General features: G+C 37.5%; 1 protein-coding gene across 23 annotated transcripts in view; it reads right to left on the reverse strand.

Moving 5' to 3' along the window:
• Nucleotides 1-2,387: 2,387 nt before the first annotated feature.
• Nucleotides 2,388-24,314, reverse strand: part of DST (dystonin) — a 293,815-nt gene continuing 271,888 nt past the window's right edge. For 12 of the 23 annotated variants that reach the window (XM_042016274.1, XM_042016275.1, XM_042016282.1 and 9 more), the window contains 14 exons: nt 20,722-20,865; nt 19,703-19,891; nt 18,944-19,073; nt 17,958-18,121; nt 17,479-17,641; nt 15,824-15,978; nt 15,589-15,663; nt 14,725-14,742; nt 11,642-11,759; nt 9,312-9,380; nt 8,342-8,541; nt 7,771-7,881; nt 4,980-5,103; nt 2,388-3,629 (listed from right to left, as the gene is read on the reverse strand). In XM_042016274.1, the coding sequence (XP_041872208.1) occupies nt 3,364-3,629; nt 4,980-5,103; nt 7,771-7,881; nt 8,342-8,541; nt 9,312-9,380; nt 11,642-11,759; nt 14,725-14,742; nt 15,589-15,663; nt 15,824-15,978; nt 17,479-17,641; nt 17,958-18,121; nt 18,944-19,073; nt 19,703-19,891; nt 20,722-20,865 (1,926 nt within the window). In that variant the 3' untranslated portion in view covers nt 2,388-3,363. The remainder of the gene's footprint in view (nt 3,630-4,979; nt 5,104-7,770; nt 7,882-8,341; nt 8,542-9,311; nt 9,381-11,641; nt 11,760-14,724; nt 14,743-15,588; nt 15,664-15,823; nt 15,979-17,478; nt 17,642-17,957; nt 18,122-18,943; nt 19,074-19,702; nt 19,892-20,721; nt 20,866-24,314) is intronic. The other 11 variants (XM_042016296.1, XM_042016295.1, XM_042016289.1 and 8 more) reach the window with 3 other exon arrangements.

Raw genomic sequence — 24,314 nt, forward strand, 5'->3', positions numbered from 1 at the left:
TTAAGATTAAATATAGCACCATTCCTATGCTTTTGTGAAGAGATGTGCTGGAGGCAAAGCCTGAATTACTGTCATCTATTGCATTAGAATGTAAGAAGCTCACAATATACCTTAACTGAATCTGAGGATGCCTAGGCCAGGAGGCATCACTAGATCACTACAGATTTCATCAGATTTCAGAAAATTCTGTGGAAACTTTCCCACTTTGAAGGCAGAAAAACAGAAATGTAGAAAGCTGAAAATGAAAAAGTAAAGGAACCTAGAACTGAGCCAGCTTTTCCAAGTGCTAAATATACATTATTCCCTTAACAATATGGTTCCCATAGCCATTGGCTGTCCAGCCCTTTTTCCCTGCCCATCACCTCTGCTCCTTCACTGGCGCAGGACAATCACAGAACAAACAGGTATAATAGTCTAGGCCACACTAAGTTGTAATCGACTCACGGTCACCCAGCAGGCTGGTGCATTTATGATCAACTCCTGTCATTATAAGGAAGGTAATAAAAGGGTGAAAAATGCATCTCCAGTGATGAGGTTACATAAAACCTCATGCAACTGAATAAGGTGATGATGTACATGTAGGGCTAAACCTTCATCTCCCATTTATGCTGGTACCAAAGTAGAAAAGTTTTTTTAATTACAGAAAGACGGAAATTGAATACTTTCTTTACAAAAATAGTTCACTACAACTGAGCTACCTATCAGTTTGTTGTATGTTCACAATATGCCTTTCCCACAAAATTCTGCAGATTTGTCCTTGGGTCACAGAAGCACAGAGCATCCATTGTTTATTTTCAGACTTTTGTCAGTATGAACTTTTTATCACAGGGAACAGAATTTTGAAAAGTCTCTTAGTATCAACCTAAAGCAGTTAATTTTTGGAAGAAGTTAATTAAGGTGTAACATCTGGAGGCAGATTTAGGCTTTTTAACTGAATTCCCAGTCTTATTTAATTTACTATTAAATTGGTTTCTGACACTGGATGATTCTCTCCAGCTAATAAATGAACTTTCCCACTTTGCCAGTCCCATCCTCCCTCATTTTGTAATCACTAGACAGTCATAGTAATCTACTTTGTCCTTTGGTTTTAGCTGGCATTGGATTTCTCAGAGGCTGGTCACCTCTCTAATATTTCTATAAAGTTACAATGTAGTCATGCAAAAATTCCACAAAGTTGCATAATTAATGAAGCATTAAAAATACATTTGAGCTAAGACTGCAATATAAAAGGTGCTTTCAATAAGTGCCAACACTACCTCCTGTGTAGTAGGTTGCTCTTGGGATACAAGGTACTGAACTAAGTTCGTACTCTTGCAAAGGAGTTAGATTTGTCCTCCCTACATCCTTGAACACCAGTCTTGTGGTTAAAAAAATTGCACCACGAATATCACACTGGGCACCATCACCTCTTACAGCCAAGTTATCCATGCAAGTGCCTAAATTCTATCCTTTTCCCTTCTCCTGCTTACAAGTAGAGATACTTCAGTTGTCACCTGTAAATGTTGAAACCTATCCAAGGGTGTTAGGGGTTTCAAAAAGCACTGGAGTCATCCTGATCTATTTTAATGTTCTAGGAAAGCAATCACTGGATGAATGGAAGCAGCAGGAGAGGTGAAAAATGGAAAGATAAAGCAGCGCAGCAGAGATCGATGCTTCAGTAATCGGTAAACACATGTGCTGATTCCCAAGCCAGGTAGGACTGGTTGGTGATGGCTTTCTACAAACCTTTGTACAAGTCTGTGTTGAAGGAAATCCTAATGCAAGTGGGTTTTGATTGATTCAATTATCTTTTCAGTATTATTTTGTTTATCTGTTCCTTACAAACTGATGGTGTGAGTCAACTTGTGAGTCTGCAGGAAGCTCTTGTGACAACTGAGACAACATCCTCTTAGTAATACTGCCAGAAGCATTAGCAGCAAATGCAGGTTTCACCATCACCTTCATGGGATCAACCAAGCTTCTGTTTCAGTGTCAGCAGTTAACCATTATCCAGTCTTCCCCTAAAATTCCTCTACTAAAAGTACGGCATTTTCTGATATATGAACAGTCAGGTTTAGATATTTGGCCTGCCATGTTGGCCAAATCCCACCCAGGTCTTTCTGATATCATCAAAGGACATTTGAAATTTCTAGGGATTCTGTCACTACTTACCACAGCATCTATCCAGCCATGCTACAGCACTCCCATTTGAAGCTGCACCTTTTTTCCAGTGAAATTGAACTATTAGCAATCCTTTCAATGAATCCATGAATAGCTAAAATGTTTCCCTGACTAATAGAGCAAGTGAATTACTCTCTATGACTTTTATACATGGTATATAAATGACACAGTTTAATGTGAGAAAATAATTGTCGACACACAATAATTACATATAATTTCATATGATCTGATATGTGCAATTTAGTGTTTTATTAGACAAATACAGTAGCTAACCAAAATCAGATAGCTGATAATGGGAAATAACATTAAAGTCTGTGTTCCTAGGGTAATTATTGGTCATCTGAAATGGTACGTGCTCTAGAACATAATACAGAAAATTACCTTCCTGTGAAATAAGAAATACAATAGAAATAAAGTTAAGGGACATGTTTATTTCTGAGCTTTCTGCAAGCAAAATTGCTTTGATACAAAATGAGTTCAATGATACAGTGCTACCATCCACTCAAGCAAAAGAAAACCTCACATTTACATGAATGCACTTTATATTGATATTCTTACAGAATAATAGTTCAGATATCCAGAATGTGTCTGGCCTGATTGAAAGCAATGGCACAGAAATGCTGCAAGGTATTGGAGTATCATATTATTGGCAAGTGCTTAATTAACTCTGTGAGTTCTCTGGGAGATGCTGTATAAATAAGGGTACTGTGAATGTGTGTTTCTATTCCTTAGTAGTTTTGACATACATCCTTTAGTGTTTGTTTAGTTAGCTCAAAATGTGTAATTGTGTCTTTTGGCTTTTACTATTCTCTTTTTCTTTTTTAAAGAAAAATCATGAGGTATCCTTTACTGTTAACTAATGACGTAGTGATAGGCCTTTTTTATTGAGGTTGCAGAGACTTACTGTACATTCAGTACACTGTACATTCAGCAATTATTTTAGTGTACTTTCTACATGTTACTGTGTACAACTGTTAGTTTACATTAGAACTCTTCCCCTTCTCACAGGATATGGCAAAACAAAAAAGAATCTGACAAAAATTATACACATAAAATAAGAAGACAAATACACAAATAAGGCCATCTGCAGAATTAAAAATCCACCTCTTGCAATATTTCACAATAATTTCTACATAATATTTTACATCTTAGGAACTTAAATATTTAATGCAAAAGGAAAAGACCTTTATGGAGCCAATCATATTATCTCTTCAAGGACTTGTCCAATTTGCTGGCTAGTGGCCTTCTCTGGGGAGTTGGAATCTTAGAAGGCTTGGCTGATCCTGGCCGAGAACCTGCTCGGGGTGTCGGTCTGCTTGCAGCAGGAACAGTCTCTGACATATCCGAGCACACAGACTGGATCTCTGAAATGTCAAAGTCAGATGCGTCACTGCCTCGGCGGCTGCTTGACCTGCTGCCAGCCTTGCTTCCTGCTCGACTACCAGGTCTGCTTGGAGTTCTTCTGGTTTCTAGAAAGAGAGAAGGTAACTATCAGGATAAAAGGTAAGGATGGAAAAGTCCTTTCCTGGGTCTTTGGCAACCCCAAAAATTCCTCGTTGCACAAACTAAAATTTAGACCTCTGCCAAGCAAGCTAAATGATGCTTTGTCTTACACTAAAGAGAAGCAAATGCAAGATCAAATGCTGACACATATTCATCACTAGCACATCTCATTAAAAATGCATTATCCTGGCAGCTTTTCTTGACTTACTAGATGTGCATTGTACCTTCACTCAACAGCCAGAGCCTTTCTTTCCCCTGCCATTTTCTCAGCTATTAATTGAAAAAAAAAAAAAAAAAAAAATATTCAGTACCTGGTCTCTTCATGCATTCATGATTTCTAAGTATAGGCATCTTGGAGATGAAAATGAATACCACTATTTTTAAATGTGTACCCCTCTTTTCTAAAACAAATTAAAACCCATATAGATGAAAGCTGCAGCTAAACAAGGGCAAAGTATACATCCTGCCCATCAAAGGGCTGAGAAGATGAGCTCTCAGCAAGCCTGCTAAGTAAAAGCCTGCCCAGACAATGTGCCATGAAGAAAAAAAACACAACAAGGAATCTTAAACAGAAAACAATTAATGTGGTTTTTCATAATTTTCCAATTACTTATTAAGTATTTTTGATCTTCACAAATCTGATTCCCTGTATGTGTGAAGAACACTGTGTTGAAACTGAAATCTTAGGTGGCTCGTAATTTAAAAGACATGTACTCTTTGATCAGGATTTTCCAGTACCGCTGAGTATGTTTTGCAGAGCCCTAAGCTGTGAGGGAAAGCCAGCAGAGCTATCTTCTGTTCTAACCATCCAGCCCTCTCCCTTACACTGAGCTGCTCTGAGCATCCTGGAAGAGCACAGCTTCACTGCTTTCTATTTTTGTATACTGATTTTAAAATCTCTATGGGATATTCCATTAATAATTAATTTCATTAATTCCACCTACAGCTGCTCCCTGCAGTTCTTTCAAAAGAAATGGACATGTCATGAGTAAGTGACCCCTTAGCTCCAACACAATGGAGACTAACTTGAATACTGTAAAGAACTGGATCCTTTAAGTAAGTGCTCCTTCCCTAGTTCCTTGGGCAGATACATTGGAGGTACCACTATCAAGAGATTGCAGTCATGATTTTGCACATCCAGAGCTGAACATGTGAACGGAGAGCCTGATTATGTGCGCCCTCAGCAATGGGCAGACAGTAGGACTTTCACTCCTTCCCACTCTTCTGACATCTCCCTTGAACCCTAAAGTGACCTTAAATATTCAGCTGGAAAACAAAGCAAGTGGTAGATCAATCTCTGAAGTCAATTCACTCACCTGCAAACTGAGCTCTGACTCTGGTAGCTGCTGTTGACAGGATGCCACTGTCTTCTCCTGAGTGGAAACCCTTCCCTGATAGATATCCTGGCAGTCTGAGTTTACTTCCTTGAATTGGTGTTCCCTGTGCAAAACAAAACACAACAAACAAATGCTTTTTTAACTGAAGATAAGGACTGGTAGTAGGTGCTCCATAGCTTAGAATACGATCATCATAACAACATTCACTGTGAATCTGAAATACTGGTTTGAGCCACTATGGACATTATTCATAAGTTTAGAATGAAGTTTAGAATGTTCCTTTAGCAGTCTGCATTTGAAGTAGTCCAAATGTAAAACAACAACAAAAATAATTTTAACAGTCTGCTTAACATTTTAGCATCTTTGAGTGTATTTCAAGGCATATGAAGAAAGAAAAAAGCTACCTTCTTATAATTAGTCAAGCCTGTAAGATTAGCTGATGGTACATATTGAGATCTTATGTCTGCATAACTTGATTTTCCACCATTCTGTCTGTAGTTATAGGTGATGAAAATATTTTTAAAATTGAAACAAGGCTACCAAATTTTAAAAACCTTGTGCTAGGAGGAAAAAAAACCAAGCCAAACCAACAAAAAAACAGAAAAAAGGGGGATAGGACTAATTTTAAAAGCTCCAGTTGTCAATATACTGTCTTACAGTGTCTCTACTACACAGTCTTACCCTGTCTGCTTTCTTATTTCTGAAATGAGTCTTGACTTACAATCTGCCCCAAATCAGAAAATTTCTTTCACAGCCACAAAAATTGAATCCTCAGATCTCAAAATGCATATCACTTACTAAATAAGAGGTGTATGCAAATAAGATGAAAACTACCATATTCATAGTAATTTAATTAACACAAAAACACTACATAAATATCCAAAAATAAGAACAACCAGTGCAGTGATGAATGCAGTTTGTGGAGTGGCCTGGATCCCAAGATCCTGTGTTGTGTGCCTTTGATCCCCATATGACTGTAGGCAGAATTAGGTACTGAAAACCGAGATGCAGAGGAGTGTGTTGGAAGCTGCCTTGAACTAAGAACAGAGCAGAGGCCTGGCAGGAGCTTGCTTGGCAGCTGCCAGTTCAGACCACTTCTGGCACTTCTGAACAAAAGAGCGCTGAGATGCTGCAGAGCAGACAACCTGCTGGCTCTGACAGGGCAGCTCACAACATTAAACCCTCGTCAAAGCCGAGTTCAGCGCCTGACATACAGCCAGCCACGCCCTGGGAATCTCTGCTATGCAGACACTGCTTGGGACGATAAGGAGAAAGGGAACAGTTACCTCCACTGATGCTGCTGCACTCTGGGCAAGACATTGGGATAGAATCACCAGTGCAAAAAATAAAACTAGCTGGTTCTTCAGTTTTCACCTAAGCTGAACTGCAGTTTACATATAAAATGAATAACTCCTCTCTTGGGCAGTAAATGCTGCAGAATGCCTTAGAAATTCACTGCAACCTACCCCACCCTAACCATTCCATTTATAATCTTAAACCACACTGGTTTACATAAAAGAAACTCACTGAAACTACTGGCAGTTGGAAGAGCAGATAAGAAATACAGTGCCCCCATATGAAATCAGGCCAGCTGCTTTCCTGTCATTGTAATTCAATGAAAGCAACACCTTTCCATGTCTATAAACCCTTTAATGTACCATCAATTAATCTTTCACTGCAGTTACCAGCTAATAGATGAAAGAAAATACAGGAATACAACTGACTAAACTCTGTGCTGTTAATCATTCTAAGCAACAGCCCTGCGTGTTTACAGCGCTGTAACCACAGACACACCTGCAGTGTGCACAACACGCACAGAAGGAGGGGGGGAGAAGTTTGTTGTGCATCTTTGAGCAAAGCCATGCTGAGGTTATGGAAACTTTGCACCAGAAGGTGTCACATGAACAGCAATAGGCAGCAAAGTGCAGATTTGTGAAAAGTAGGTACAACAGAGGGGGTGGTAGCACAAGCTTCTCCTCTACAAGCCTTCCATCCAACCCAGGGCAAGAGTAACTCCCACAAATGACACATCAGTGTGCAGCCTGATCCAGCTGCAATCTTTTCACTGACTGTAATGACATTAGAGGAAACACTTTGGCTCCAACCCCCTTCAAATTTTGGTTGTACAGCCTAATTGTCAGCACAATCCTAATTGCTATACTGTCAATTTCCATGTAAGCCATGCTAGTTTCCTGTTAAGTCATCAAATAGCTATCCTGTTAGAGCAATGATTGGTCACTACCCCCTGAACAAAACTTTCAGTTTTTGTAAAGATTTATATATCACATCCAGATTTTTGTGCCATCTTCTTCATTGATTTGGTATTTTTTTATTTAGTGATTTTGCACTAGGGATCATGATTTATTAATCTTGTGCTTGCAGTTCATGAACTCAAAGTAAACAATTTTAGGAAAGAAACCTGCAAAGTACACTAAATGCTTTATTATTTTTTTTAAAGTACTTTCCCACATTTACTCAACCATTTCATTCCATACTTTTATGATTTATTGACCATTTGAGCTTTAGACAAATTCATTGAGGCTGAGTTTTCCTAAAATTAAAAAAAACATGAAAAATATAACATAAAAAAACCCAAAAAACTTGGGGGGAAAAAAGGTAAGAAATAATTTGACAAATGTTTAAAATAAAGACAATGTATTAATATGCACAGATGTTGCAGCTGTGAAGCACTGAAACTCTAGTGGCTGTTAGTGAAGTGACAGTTTTAGTGAAGGAAGTCATTAGACTAGAATTTCTGTCCTTACTGTACCTCTGCAGATGACCCTTGATAGTCTGAGGATTCTGGTGGCTTAGAAGGAGTTGATGTTTTGCTGTTTGTCAACCATGGTTTACCATAGTTGCGTGTTAAATGATGTGGTGTCTGTATGAAACAATGGTAAATCAAAATATGAAGGACAGTAGAGGAAAACAATGTCATGGAGAAGGATACCCAGGCTTTTACAGGGAAATCAAATCTCAGTAGAAATAAAAACTAAGCAGAAAGAGTTAATGACAAATGTTCTAAAATGAAGTCATGACAGAGTTTATTTTTCATATGAAATGGAGAGGTTTGTTGATCTTTCTGAGCAATTCCCAAATTGCCGGTTAGCTCATGGGGCACTTTAAATGTAGAAATTTTTCTACTGCCATGTTGCAAACAAACAGTAGAGGAAACACATTCAAAACACTTCTCAGATCCTCCCCAGACTATGAAATAAAATGGAGATATTTTTTCTCCATCGGCTAGAGAAAGCACCAATATTACTGGAGCAAGGAAAAACCCAAAAATTCAATCTAGATCCCATTTGTTAACCAGTGCAGTTTTGTACATTTCTCCTTACCTTCGGTGTACTTGTAGTAACAGCTTGTGGGGCAGCTGCCTGGCCAGCTTGACTTGACAGAGAAGTAGATCTGTTGGGAGAAGCACCTCTTGAAGAGGGTCGTGATCTACGGCCCCTTGGTCGGAAAGCTGCCATGCTCTGACTGGCACCATCTGCCAAAATGAATTTTTCACGCAGCTCCACATTTGTCCTCCCTTTAGCTGCAAAGAAAGGTGTTCATTGAGTCAGATATGAAAGTTGTCACAAGGCTGTTTATTGCCATTTTTGCCATGCCAACTCCAACACATTTTAACAATAAATAAAATGCATTACTGTGTAATGCATTTATTTTGGACACAGAGGAGTTATGTGCAGAACTCATTTATTCTAATACTTTATGCCAGCAGGAATGAACCACTGTCAAAGGAAGTCAGTGTGATAATGGAATGCTCAACGTGCTAAATCATTGTTAATCAATCAACTATTAATACATAGACACAACCTGATGGGCAGTTTTGCTAACTCTACAGCTATTCATAATAAATAATACTTGCTTGGATGTTCTAGAAGAAAGAGCTAAATACAAATTACAGGAAAGCAGCAAATATATTTATTCAAAACTATGAAGTTATGTAGTTTGGCAACATGCAATGATGAACATAAAACCCAAACTATGATGAGGTAATTGGTGGCTAAGCACTCACACACACATACAGACACGCATATGAGAGAATGTTCTGCATGAATAAATGCAAGACATGTTAGCATTTAACTGTGTCAGTGTGAATGACAATTGTTTTTGAAACACTCTTCAAGCGTGTCAAAAAATTAGCTTGCAAAGCACCAGCCCATGTAGGAACATATTAAGCTAAATATGATGGGTGAAGCATATAGTTAAAAGTGTATATAGATATATATATATATATAAAGCGGGAAGGAAATGAAGAGAGAGAAGAGGAGGAGAAGGAGACAAAGAGAGGGGTTTGCCAACCTATAGTAGGCTGAGTGGTAATTGAAGAGTTTGATTCCGAACGTAACATTTTACTCCCGTGATGATGAACTAGAAAAAATGACACAGGACATGGGTCACATTAAAGAAAATCGTTAGCAGGAGAAGAAATCAAGTACAGCAGCTGCATATGCAAGAGACTTGGAGCACCAGGCCAAAAGACAGGACTTGCGCAAAAGCTGTCCCTAAGTGCTCTGAGGTGAGTTCTCAAAGGTCTCCTAGGCAAAAAAGAAATGGCATTGGGACAGACTCGGCTACAGTCCCAAGTACGCCTGCGTAACAACAGTATTTATCTGCTGACATAAAGAAGTAATATAAGCTAAAGTGATTTTATATGACTAGGTGCAATACTTTTAAAGCTGTTTATGACAACAGTTCTTTGCAATGTGATTTATCTGAATACATGAGGAGCACTTGGTGGAAATGCAAATTTGCTAGGTGAAGTGGTTTAGGAAACGTTTGAACCTGCTTCACTGACTTCAACCAGACAAGGATTAGGTACCAATGGACAACGTCCAGTGATGCTGATTTGACAGAGAACAGTATTCTTTAGAGCCACTGTGTTGACATCTGCTCACACATACCCAAGAAAAAGGGATAAAGTACTATAGACAATACTGAGGACTGTAATAAGGAATTCCAATAAATTAATTGGACAGTTATTAAGTATTGTATCTCTCAGTCAACCTAGGAATGAATTGTAACAGTCTACCCATCAACAGGCCTAAGAAAAATGTTTGGTATGTAACAGAATTAACCAAGTTAACCCTTCAATGAAGCTAGACCTTCTGAGGCACATTTTATTTTCTACTACCCTGCACTTCTGAGCAATAGAAGTAGAAAGCAATAAAAGAAGTATGACTCTGCAGGCATAAATGACTTTTCTGTAGTGCAAAATCAGGTGTTAAATTTTAGGTAGACCTGTAGTAACACCAATAAATATAATATAACCCTTACATTTAATAAACAATATATGCAATACATTGGTAAGCAAAAGGACTATTTTTAACCCTGCTAAAAAAGTCACATATGTCATCATAAGATTATGACATCAGTTTTATGATACTACGATAAGAAGTTTTATGGGTACCTTTTAAGCCCATAGACAAAGGTTTCTAGGCCTTAGTGACACACTGCAAATCCTTACAGGGTTTTGTTCTTTTTGAATTTAACAGGGTTTTGTGGTAGCTTCTTTTTGGATTTAACATCCCTTACTTAGCATGACAGCTGCTACAAATACAATGTCTCCACCCTCTCAAGGTCTGTATCAAGCTGTTTAGAAACTTGTCCCAAAGTAGAAGCTGCATGAGAAGGCTGACATTGGAGTAAGGTCCACAGGACAGCCAATATCACTGTCTTCACTAGGTCGCTTGCCTCTCCTGAACCTCTCTGTGCTGTTCTCATGCTATTACAATATTGATGAGGATGATTATTATTATATTCTACAGAACTCTTAAGAAGTGAAAATGCAGTATATTTTATGCTGCTAGGTAACAGGGTGGTATTACCGAGCTACACAACATCAGGTCACTGTAAAGATAGTGAACATTATAATCTTCCTGCAGTTTTACTACTCTGGCTGCTATTTGACTTGTGTATCTCCCACTCCCTTCACAAATGGCTCCCCTCCAACTGTTTCTCCAAGAACAGTGCCAGGCAGAGGCTACCATCTCACCGCAGAAGTGGGCTTTCCATTGCTGTGTACTGAGAACACAGCACAACTGATGCAATGCCCTGGAGGGCTCAGTGACAGAGCACTCCCTGCTCCCCCGGAGCACAGCCTCCTCCAGACCAGAACATTTTCCACTTGCTTTGTATAAGGCTCAGGGCTCTACAAAGTGCTTCTGGGGAAGATGCCAAGCAAAAGACAAGATTATAGAGACTGAAAGACTGGGAACAGTCACTGCCCAGGGTTTTTTGTGATGGTGGTGTTACTCATCAATTCAACTGCCTTATTTTGATTTATTGTGTTGCTGAGATGGTTTTATTGGACATTTCTGTGTGCTATTTCTGCCAAGTCATACAAGCTGCTTACGTGCCATAAACTCTATCTGGGCTAAGTTCAGTTCTTACTTACACCACTATAACACTGAAGGAACTGTGCAGAAGACACCACAGTTATTCCAGACATACATCAGTGCAACTGAAGAGGATCTCAACCATGTGATTTCAAGTTTACAAAAACGTGACATTTAGTGGGATGATGTTTACAACAACTGGTTATTTTATGCAAATCAATCTCATCTTGAGACAGTGAATGGTGACTGCATCCAAATAATATGCTGCAAGTCTTTAACAGTTCCGATACATACCACGGCAAGGATCATTTTTCACTAAGAACTCATCAAGTGCCATCCAGCCACCTCCAACACGGACCATGACCGTACTTCTTAGGATACGAACGAGGCGCAGTTGTTGAGAGTCACCAAACTGGAATAAAAATCAAATGACAGTCTGAGGTTCTCAGTCATTCAGATGCAGTTCAACACTGATAAGTTAAAAAAAATCAGACATTTTAAAAAGTTTATTTTGATATTTAATTATTAGTAAATGCTAAAAAAATCAATTTTTTTATGCAGATTATTAAGGCTGTTTAGATTTCAAATCAGATGGCACTGCATTAATCAAAAGAAGATGGCAAGATGGTAAGAAAGAAACTCAGGTTTAATTTTGTGCTTGATTCTCAAATGTCTGAGGTCATAAAGGAAGCAAAATTAGTAGTACATTATTTAATTGGTTACAGTCTGCTTTTGTACAAATTAATGAAGACCTATTTGCATTATTTCACTGGCAAAATCTTAAGCAAACACTCGTCTGCAACAGTCTTGATTTTTAATGTTGTCAGCTGAAAGGAAGGCAGCATGGCTTCACACAACCAGTATATGGTCTGGAAATTCAACGTGCTATGAGTGTTGCACAGTTCTATCAATTGATTCATCTATGGGAATATTTTCAGGTATAGCACTACTGTGCTGACACTGTTTCCCTATAGCAAGGTGCGTGTGGGGAAGGGAACATTAAAGAAGCAATGAATGATTAATAACTATCATTATGTTTGTCATTCCTGTGTCTACACATCAAGGTTCTTCACAGTTCAGAGATGCACAACAATCTGCTTCAGACTAAGATCCTTTATGAGTCCATTCTTCCTTTGGGCTGATGGCCACGCCTAATGTATATTTCGCTCTTGGAACCTGTGTAACAAGACCTGTACGCGGTACCTTCACTCAAATTCCGATCAAAGAAAGCAGGACCAAAATGTTGACCTCACAATCGCAAGAAAACTAACCAGAAGAATTCAGTACTTTTTAGAAAGCAGTACTAAAGTATTTTGACACCAGATCACCAGGCCAAGTGCAGTGCACTCACAGAAACATGCAGAGCACTCACTCAAACCAATGGGAGTCGAATGTGCCTCTTTGGGAGAATCTCTGACCCTTGGAGAAGGCTGGCCATAATTCAACTGTACCTACTCGCTCCAGTGAGGGGACTGAACAAACCACACAACAAACGTGCTCCCTACTTGTTAGATGACTTCAGTTGTTTGGAACTACTCAAGCCAAGAAGAGACAATAAGTTTAAAGGAATATTACTTTTAGGAACCAAATAAAAGAAAAGCTTGCTTCTTAATTCAATAGTAAATTGTATTTGTTATAAGTAAGAACATTCACATGAGCATTATTGTAAGGACTTTTTAATAATGCATTCAATATGTGCCAAACAAACAACCATTTTATATATATATAGATCAAAGTTTTTTTAAAAATGGCATTCAAATTGATGCTGTTTATTTTCATTGGCTTGTTCCAACAAAAATTTTTTCTAGCAATTCTGAAGATAGTATCTTCCTTCTTTTCTTTATTTTTTTCCCTGTCCCAGACTAATTAGTCAGTTAGACCCCATCAGGCAAGCACACCAAGGGTCAAATACAGTGCGCTGTGGAAACTGCCCACCTAGCTGCGGTTAATTCAGAAAGTGGGGCTGGAAAGTCACACAGTAATACAATAGTATCTATCATGGCATTTCTTCTCATGGTAACTCAGTTGATTTCCTTCCTAAAATAGCCTGGATACCAACTTTCTTTAAACAGTTTTTAACAGTGTTTAAAATAACCAGAGGTAAAAGCATAAGGGAGTTTAAGCTACAAAAAGGCCTCTTCTTAACAATAGCCTGTAGGTGCCGTTCTGCATCAGTAAGAATTAGATGCTCTCGAGAAATGCTTTATGTTTCCCAGATCTGAGAGTACAGATGACAGATAAGAGGATTAACATAATTTCAAACAGTTCTTTCAAAAAGAGACTTGTTCTATATGTGGAAAATATTTTAAATTATTGCTTAGATATATTGCTTGAGGCATGTGGCAAGATTATCCACTGCTCTGCACTTTCTTCTACACTTCAATAGTCTCTGCTAGTAAACAAGAGTGCACCCACATTTTCAATATCTTGAGATTTAAAATGGCTATTGCTGTTAACACCAGCGTGTCCAGAATGGATTACATCTGTTATTGCCTTTTTAAAAGCATAAGACAGTAAGAGTATCTGATATCTGGTGCGCATAAGGTGTTTCCATTCTTATGGGGCAGATACAATTTAGCACTTCAGGAAGCTGTGTATCAGTGTGTAGCACAGGAGTAAGGGCTGGGTAGTGTTTCCTCCTGAGGGAGGACTCACCAGTGACCCAGCTGACACAAGGTATTCTTAAACACAGCTCCGATACATTATAGACTTGCCATAGATCCTTGAAAACACTTTGGGAGAGGGATTAGCCCAAATGGGAACAGCAACTTTATTTTGCCTATTTCCAAAATACATATTTAATGATTCACTGCCTTAGTACATAAAATAATAACAATCAGCTAGGTTTTTAATCAGTCTGCTTGATTGTGTAGAGATTGTACCCTTTTTTGCAAAGATGAAAGTATTTTTTGTGCAATTTGCAATAAGTAAGTGATACGACACTGGGGTCTGTTTACCATGATTAGCCCTTAATCGAATGGCCTGAAAAGATATAACAGAATTTTGAAGGATTCGACTATAAAACTCAAAATTGATTAGATAATCGTAATCTCTACAACTGCAGTTTAAATGCTCAAGATTTTTTTGCTATGGGAATTGCTGCTGACTATTATCTGGTTCCTTTAAAAGTAATATCCTTTACAAGGAAAATGGCCAAAGAAAGCAGGTGAGGGATTGTAGAGGAGGGATCCTGAGACAAGGAATGCTCCATAGCATTTAAAGAAATACCACAGCTGACCAGCAATGAATTAGCTGAAAATGAAAGGATGGCAAGAAGACTGACCATTGCAAGCTTAAATCACTATGCGTTAGAAAAGGGGGAAAAAAAACAAAAAAGGGAAAAAAGAAACTTCATAACACATTCCACTGGTTTATACCTGATTTCCCAGGAAGAACTGATAAGAAATGAAAAATGGAAGAAAGACATGATTAGTTTACAGGAAATTCTCTACATGACTCTAGAACACATGCAAACTAACACATTAGACATTCTAAATAAGGTATCTACTTGAGACATGAGCAGGTAGCCAGACATCCAGAGACTGAATATTGGAAAATATTCAAGGCCTTCATTTCCTTCCCATTGCTGTTTCTGTGGTCTCTTAAAATCTACAAGTACTTATTAATCTCTCTTAGCCAAATATTGCATATTTTACCCGAAATTGTTCTGGTTATTGAATCCAGGGGTAGCAGATCTTTCTCTACTGTGTGATATTTATTTTTCTGAGATCTAAAATCATTCTGCAGCTATCTAACACTTCGCTTATACTTCAGAAGTATGCGTGTTCCAATAAAATGACAAAAGAGTGTAAAAATGATTGAATACACTTTGTTAAAAGATTGTTGAAGTACAACACAAATACCACAAGAAAATATCAGTCACTGTTTTTATGAAACTAATAGAAAATCAGCTGTAGTTTAAACAGTTAAAGTATCCAGGCAAAAAGACCGGCTTTTGAGGAGACATTGTACGTATGCATGTGTATGGATGTGTGCAGTTAGCTTTTAAAAATTCCTGATTGAAAACAGCTTCAGTAGTTTAAGTGAAAAGAAAGAGAAGCAGCAGGAATTTTCCATATTTTTAGTCTATATGTTCTAACAAGACATAAAAAATTTTGACAATCTTAAAGAAAATGTATAATTGTCATTCAAGATTTTTGTGAATTCATATAGCCTAATTCCTTGTGTAAACCGAGTCATATGAAGACAGCTGAGAGAACTGAGGTCCTTAAAAGGCTTACCCTGTACTTGTTATCCCCAATCTGTTCCACTTGAAACCGTTTCGCACATTTACATTTCGCTACCTGCCTTGTAACCTGCAAAAAACCACAACAGGACAATTACTGTAAATACCACATTTCTAAAGATTTGTGTGCCTAGTAAACTTCAAATTACATAGGAGTGAAAACAAAACGAATTCTTGTAAAAAGTTACTCCAGGAGAACAGAATGCAACCTAAGAAAGCAGAAAATATACCTCATCTTCAATTTTGTCAGCATCTGTGAGAGGCTTGTATGCATCCTTGTTTGGATGAAGAGCTGCTACAAATTCATAATAGTCAATATATCCATCACCATCTCTATCAAAAATGTCTGCAACAGCACTCATTTCAAGTCGGCTTGTAGGGAATTCTGCAGGACAAAGACAACAACACAAGTTAAATTTTTTGGCTTTTCAATCCCATTACAATGAGAGGCTTTATCACAAATATTAAAAGGTGATTAGGCATTTGGTGACAGATAGTGCTTATCAAAAAAATAAGGACATTCAAACAAGTGAAGGAATCTTTCTGAAAAAAAACCAATCCGGATCTCCGGTGTTACCCAGATATTGGATAAAATGAGCACCATAGTGTGGCTTGAAGACAGACACAAAAGCAAGGGCACAGAATAAACTGTAAGATATGTTGGGGGGAGGGTAAACATTTTGACCTTCAAAGTGTATAAAACACTAACAAAATAGTGAGGAGATGTCAAGCAAGCATTTCACTGCTAATTAAATCTGGAATGCAAAGCCTTCCCAATGTAGATCTATGCATGGTGTTCCATGAAGTCCTTCTTTAGACCAAGTTCACAATGCAGAGTATTAACCCACACAGAGATTTCTTGATTAAATGGTCAAAGAAAATGTCAAGGTGATGAACAGGGATTATATCAGGAGTGTTTGGCAGTCATAATAAATTGATACCAACTGCATTAAAAGAGTAAACTATTTAACCTCTTGGTGGTTTTTTTAATAAACCTCAGGTTTTTTTAATAAACTTTTGTTAATTCAAGCAAAACAGCAATATTCACATATAGTGATCTTTTACTCTATTTCCTCAAGTAGGGGGGAAATATACACAGTACAATATTCTCCTACTGAGCAACACTAAAATGAAATACTAGGAGCAGCCCAATTCTGAATCATTACTGTTCAAAGCAAAAGTCTCCATGATTTGAAGATAAAAGATTATTTTAAGTATTAGGCCCTTATCTGTTATGAGTCTGTTCCTAAAAGGAAGCATGATCACATACATGTTGTGGAAGACTTACATTACCACCAACTGTGCACACCTAAGGAATACCAATCCATCAGGAGAGCTAGGAAAATTCCTTTCCTAGTTCGATTGCTCAGCATTTTAAGCCTTATTATACAGGTATATGAATATTGTCATGGCTCATCGAAACACTGGTTTCAAAAATTACACAGTTTCCTTCTATAATTGAGACTATTCCATGTAAGTTCTTTAATAAAAATCATATGGTCCTATGAACTGATCTTGAAAATCATCTGTAGGTTATATAAGGTACTTTTTACTATTATGAGTAATCAGTCAAAAAGTAATTGTTGAAGTAGCTAGTATACTATAAGAATGACAATCTGAGTTCAGTAAACCATCAAACTACTAATTAGGTAATAATATAAATGTGACATTTGTAACCCGATTCACAATGTAAAATAACTGGAAAGAGTTTCTAGAATCTAGAAATATTTTCAAGTAAAATAATTATAAAGTAATACTTAATAAATTCAAAAAGGAAATCTGTGACCTTCTAACATAATAAACTGTATAGTGTAGACTATCTAGACGAGATGACTTCATGAGATGTTTGTTCTAAGTTCAACATTACGTTAATTTTAAAACTTACTTGAAGAAAGAATTCCATCGATAAACTCCTGTCTTGTAATCTTTCCATCCTGATCTTTATCAATCCTTCTAAAGAAGTCCATCACACGAGACTTCTTATGGTTCATCCATCGCATGTATTTTTTCCTCCAGATATCAAAATCAAAGTTGGCAAATTCTCTCAGCTTAAATAAAAACAGAAAGAACATTTTTTCAGCTGAAATCCATCAATTTAGAACCTCAATGAGATAGATACCATCTGCATTTTGTTGAATAATTGATTCTTTGAGGACCTATGCAAGCATTTTAAATATCTCAACTCTCCTCATTTAAAGTGAGGATGACAGCTTTTACAGCACATTAAAGCACATGTACCACAGTGTTTTCAGTTAGCTGTGTCATACAATATAATATGGAAGTTGTTTACAGTATTGGCAATTTAATCCAGGGTAAAGAAAATTATGCAAAAAGTATGTCTATTCTGTACAGTGCTTTTCTGACCTCTTCAAGTCTGTCCAAAGCATCATTAAGTTTTCTTCTTCTTTCCAGGGCCAGAAGCCAGACTTGTTGCCATTTGCTGACTAAAAGGTTTACCCGTGGATTCTTGGTTTCAATTTGTGCCTGGGCTGCTGATGGATAAATGCCTGGTGTTGGGGAACGCTTTCCTGTTAAAACATGATAAAATGCACAGGTCTCACCCAGCTCAAACAAAACAAACGTTTACAAGAAATGCACTTGACCTTCCTAAAATTATTCCTTCCTGTCTCAAATAAGGAGATCATACCCATACCCCAAGATGATTCTATATAATGGGATGATTTTTTTTTTCTTTTTTTTTATCATTCCTGGGGAACAACCCAGTGGTGGTTACAGTCTCTTTTATCTAGCCAGAGCAGCTAGTGAGGGTTCCACAAGTCAAACCACACAGTTTAAATTAAATCTTCGTTAATCTCTCAGAGTTGCAAAGTAAACAACCTCATTTTAGAAGCAGGCTCCATGTATGGGCAAGTATAAAATACAATGGGTAAGTATATCTAAAAATACAAAAAGCAATTTCCGCACCTGATGATTCACTTTCCATTCAACTCCACTGAATACACTTCTAATTGGATTAATACAATTTTATAGACAGTAAGAGCACAATTTTGTCTCTGTATCTTTATGTGAAGTTATTTGCACTTTCAGATAATGGTAGATTTGCAAAGACTCCGCATGTACTTGCTCTTGGAAGTTTAAGGGCACAGGAAAGGCTTCACACTTTAAAAACAGCTATTCATGAAGATTAGGACAAAATGTAAAAATACTTGTCTGCTCTTAGAAATTCCTTCACAATGAATAAAAAATGAGAAGTCATTAGAAAAGTCAGCCAAGAGAATTTTACAGTTCCACTAGAAGTTAATCAAACTTATTAGATTATTAGCAATCTGTAAACTTTATAGATAGAGCAATGGTATATGTGACACACCCCAAAACACGCTGTTACTTACTTCCTGCTCTCCCCTTATCAAGGACAGGAATATGAGATTGTACTGGAGAGGGTTCAAGGGCTTTCCTTTTATAGGTCTTTGTAACTTTATCCACATCAGGCTGTTTTCTGGTCATTTCTTCCATGAATGTCTGCAATCAGATAGAGGTGATCTTAATTAACAATACACAAAAGTAACCACGGGAATGAAAAACGCACACAATAGCAAAACACCAAAGTTAAAAGAAAGGCACAGAAAGATACTTATAATGCCAGCCTCACAAAATAAACACAGATAAATGTTTTGTAGATAAGAAAAATCAGCAGTATAAGCTTTTAAGATCACTATGGCCTGGCTGTTGAAAGAAGGCTAAATCTAAAAACCAATCTGTCAAATTCCTTTATTAACTGTATACGGTGAGGTGATATATAACAGAACTCTGCCTCCAAGATCTTGCTGTCCAAACTGCATTTCACAGAAGCGAGCCAGCTCTGTTGTGTAAACTGGGGTAAGTCTATGAGCACTGCCTACACCAGCAGCTCCCTCTGGCACTTCATAAACCTGTTTTTGAAATCCAATCAGTAAAGCCACCCTGCAACGCTATTTCTAAGGTGGCAGCACTATCATACATTTCATGTGGGTCTTCTTTCATTCCTAGTATTATCCTTGCTTGTATTCAATCATTATAAGAAAAAATAGCAAAGGAGATTCACACGTGGTCACGAAGCCTAGCTGAGATGTGAGCCCCACGTGAGTGACACGTCACTTAATAATCCTTACCTGATGTTCGGCTATAAGCGCTTTAACTTCCTCAATCTCCTGGGGGATAACCTCCTTATCTTTTTCAGTTAGTGTAGTCTCTGCCCACTGCAACCAGGACAGCAAGGCTTCCAGCAGTTCCTGGTTAGCAATAAGCGCAGCCAGAGCTCCTGCCAGTCTCTGTTGATGTTGTTTAGCCCATGCTAAGACCTTGACAAAGAAACCAGTATGTGAGTATGTGCACATCTGAAATTCTTAACAATGTATTTAAAATTGCTCTGCTAACTGTAAACCCAGAGCTACTTCTTAGGCCTACTGATGTTTGAATATCAAAGCTGTTAAACGTAGTGGCTGATCACTAACAATAGCTAGGTCACTAGAATTCCTAGTTCAACACATTTCTTCCACAGATATTCAGGACCAGGCACTGCTAAACACAGTAATTAGCACATTCAGGCAATATAATAAGAATTTTAACAATATGTGTGAGTTAGTGAATCACACAGGATTTGGTGTCAGTTCTCCTCCTGGGCACTCCTGAAGCCATACTTTGCTATCACCAGGATTTTGTTTTTCAAGCTTAATATAAAACAGAAAATATCACCTTAACAGCTGAGAGTATAACCTACCTGTAGCCACTTAAATAATTTAGATATCCTAGATTTAAAATATGTTGGACTGAAATCCTCTCCAATGTAATCAGAATCCTTCACATTTGCCCTGTATTTTCTTTCCTTTGTAACTTCCCAATTTCTCCCTAGAAACTATTGGCTTTCCTCACTTGGGAAGTGTCAGACAGCATTTCCTTTAATACATACAAACAAAGAAGCTTGACCATCTGCTTTAGCTCTTAAAGCCCTGTAAGTTTTGAAATAAAGCCTAGGGAAGCACAGTATTCACCTCCATCACCATGGGTATTTTAAATGTTTAGTTCTCAACAGCTGGATCACTTCCTCACAGTGTAACTACCACATTACTTGTCAGCCATGTTCTAATTAAAGATGGACTGCTGCAATGAAGATGGTTCAACATATACTGACCTCTTCAAACCTGGCTCTGATGATTGTTATCCAGTGCTTAATGGTGGTGATGGAGTCTGGGTGGCAGATAGCCAGAATAGCTTCTCCCATACCTGTTGCTTTATTCAGTTCTGCCTTTTTCTCTTCCAGTTTCTTCATAAATTCCTAAAACAGAGGTAATAACTTTAATTAGATGCTGACAAAACTTGCAAGAGAAATCTGAGTGCGTAATCTGGAAGGTCATGAGCCTTTTGACTGATCAAGCAGATCCAACTTGCAAGAGACAAGTTTGACTTGTATGAGAAAAGCTTAAAAGTGTTTAAAAAGCCTATTCCACATAAAGTACTAAAACAAAGCCCTAAAACCTTATCCCAAGCTTGCTGCTCCTTAAAAGCCCCATGCTCTAAAGATGCATGCCCTTCATAAAGAAACAAAGGAAAATCACAGCATTTGGAAGTGCTGTAAACCAGATATATGATGGTTAGAATCACTATTGGTATTATTTCAACGACTTGGTTTGTCAGTTACAGTACTTCTTCATAATAAACTATCAAGCTCCTACCAGAGGCTGGAAATGTCCAACTATAATTACATACTCAGACAAGATGACAGAGTTCAGGAGCAGCTATACTAAACTAACACAAATGTGACAACTCAGCAGCTGAGGGAGAAAGACACAGCATGTGGGAAAAATCTCATAAAAGCAAAAGGATGTTTACAGCTTTAGGCATCCAAGCTGATAGTCACTGGTATTCCTATGATGGCAGGACCAGAACTGGATGTGAGGCAGAAACAACAACAAAAAAAAAGACAACTGGAAGGAGGACTTTTCCCATGCTTTCTATAGCTTGCATTTCTTTCTTTTTTTTTTTTTTTCCCTTGCCCTTTTATTTTTGGTTAACCATCACTACTACAATGGTTTTACTTTTCTGCCTAAATGTTATGCAAGTCTGTGTGTCTTTGTGAGCATCCTTAACTGGAACTGCTAATATCTCTCAGTGTCTAGTGAAAATTTTTGTTATACTTTAACATCTTTAATTAGGCTACAAAAAGGAACCACATCTCTGAAAGCTTAACTCTTCCTCTTTCTGGCCATAAAGGGCTATTTTGGATTAAAGATGAAATTAAAGAGGAGCAAAGTCAAATCCTAGACAACCCAAAATCACCAAAACATCATAAAAGCAGGTTCTTCATCAACTCATGATGACATTATCCCGTGCCTTTATAAAGTAAGTATGAAGTTATTATGAAATAAAAGTGTAAAAGACATAATCTCTTCTACCTTGTTCTAGAACTGTGAAATATGTAGGCTCTACATTTAAATGTATTTGTTGCTAACTGATTTTGATTTAAGCTTAAATTATTGCCAGAGTTTAAGACCCAAATCATAATATCACACCTTCTTTCACAAAAACGCATGCATCCTTACAATATTTCAGTTCAACATGGATTTGGAAAGGTTGAATTTCATTGTAATGAGAGATTACCAAAATAAGCCAGAGTCAGGTGGAAAATGGGCAAAAAACCCCCATTGTGTTCCCCTGCCCAGCTGTACTAGAACGTTTCAAGAATTAAAGCTATGACGCACTACTCACAGTGTATTAAACTCTCCCTAATTGTACTGAACTCTGTGGCAAAACAGTGGTACAGACACATTTACAGGAGAGGAAATGGGATGCTTCTCATTGAGCAATGCAGTGCATTAACCCACTGCAGCTCAGTCCCTAGACAGGCAGACAAGTGACAGATATCTCTCTGAGATAGCAGAATTCACTAAGTCATGTGCAATATCCAAGAAGAGAAAGATCAGAAATAGGCATAAAGATGGACCATTTGGATAAAATATTGTCCTGAAGAAGCATTTCTACGTGTAGTTGAATACAAATGCAGTAAAACTATTTTATGAGTCACAGTGACAAAAGGAAGATACATTTCATATTTATGTAATAATTTCAGTCATATATTTTTATTTTAATATGCAGCTTTATAATGCATACATGGTATTTAAAAATAATATATATTACCTCTTCCCTTATTTTCTTTTTGTCTTCTTGAAAACTAATGTTATAAGCTTAAAAGGAGATATGACCTACTCAAGAAAAATTGTGAGAGTATGTTGGAGTAAAAGCTTCTCTGGACTCAGGCCCAGAGGAAAGCCAAAGCACAGGGGTTGAATTAAAACCTTTGAATAAGCTAAGATACATGAAGCCACACTGAAGTGAAATAGAAATATAGATCTTTAAATTTTAGTAGAAATATGTGCTAAGTGCCTTAAACATTAAAAAGCTGTAGCAGAGACCTTAAACACAGTTCTTGCTGCAGCAGTGGTACCTTTTCACAGAATTCTTTACTTTAGGACAAAATATAGATAGAATGGTACTGTTCACATATTTTAGATGGAGTGTTCACATAAACAAGAAGAACTGATAGAAACTGTATATGCAAATCTGTGTAATACATGTGTAACACTTGTGTAAGACTTACAAGTGTTAGAATTAGACCAGGATAGGTTAAGAAAAAGAAAACTAGAATTGTGTGTTAATCTTATTGGTCAGTTAACAAATATAATCCACACTTCTGTAACAAAAAAATAATAACAGAAGAAACTGGAATTAGAAGAAGAAGCTGTTTGCTGTTGTTGCTTGGCCTTATCATGTAACCCCCTTGAACTCTGCCTTCAAGAAAGCTATGAGACTATGAAATAAAGAACTTAGCAGAACAGGAGCCTCCTCTGCTCTCTTACCCTGGTCTGAGAAGGAAGGGTACCCCGTCAAAAGCTCAACAAGAGTAGAAAAATTGTAGTGCCATAATCTTCCTTAGCTTAACAGTTTCTCTATTTCTATTCTTTGCCCTTGAAGAGGAAAATGTGGTTGGGAGAACACCTTCTAAAGCCTACTAAAAAAATTTAAGTACAGTATGGCCACATCTAGCACCAAGACTGGTTGTGTTGTGCTAGCTATCATCCTTCTCAGCCGGACAGGGTTTCTCAGAGACAAACTTTGCTTTGGGGTTCCAAGTTACGCTTCAGCTTTGGCAGCACAAATTTTGAACTTAGTACAGAAATATTTTGCTAGTCCATCTATAGTGCAGAGGAAGACATTTCAATTTCTATTTTCTAATTATTTCAGTGGACCTAAGATTTCACTCAGTTCTTTTCTCTGTATTCAGGAGAGTAAAAAAATCAAATAAAAGGGAACTGGTGAAGCACATGTGGAGGAAAGGCAGCTAAAAGACAAATGTCATTGCATCAGGTTGCTGCTGCCAACATTAGTCAACACATTGTCAGGTTGCTACATCAACACATGCTGATGTATACATATATTTGATGCATACATACATTTGCTAGCTTATGACTGGCATCCAATTTCCAGGACCCTAAGTTAAAACTGAAAACTTTTTCAAAACAGCATTCTAAGTACCTTGAAAACTCCTTAGTTAAGAGCCATTTAAGAGTTGCATCTTGCATGCACTCCTCGGCATAAAAATATTATCAAACTCAATTTAAACAGGATGCTTTTCCAATCTCCATTTCATAAATTTTGCTATAACTTTCTTCAGAGCAATGATGAACAAATACAGGACTTATAATTTGTTCTATGACACTGTGGGCACTA

The sequence above is a fragment of the Corvus kubaryi genome, unplaced genomic scaffold, assembly GCF_017639235.1.
Source record: "Corvus kubaryi isolate FWS band 111438036 unplaced genomic scaffold, C.kubaryi_AGA036_p1.0 split3-73, whole genome shotgun sequence".
NCBI classification, from domain to species: Eukaryota; Metazoa; Chordata; class Aves; order Passeriformes; family Corvidae; genus Corvus; species Corvus kubaryi.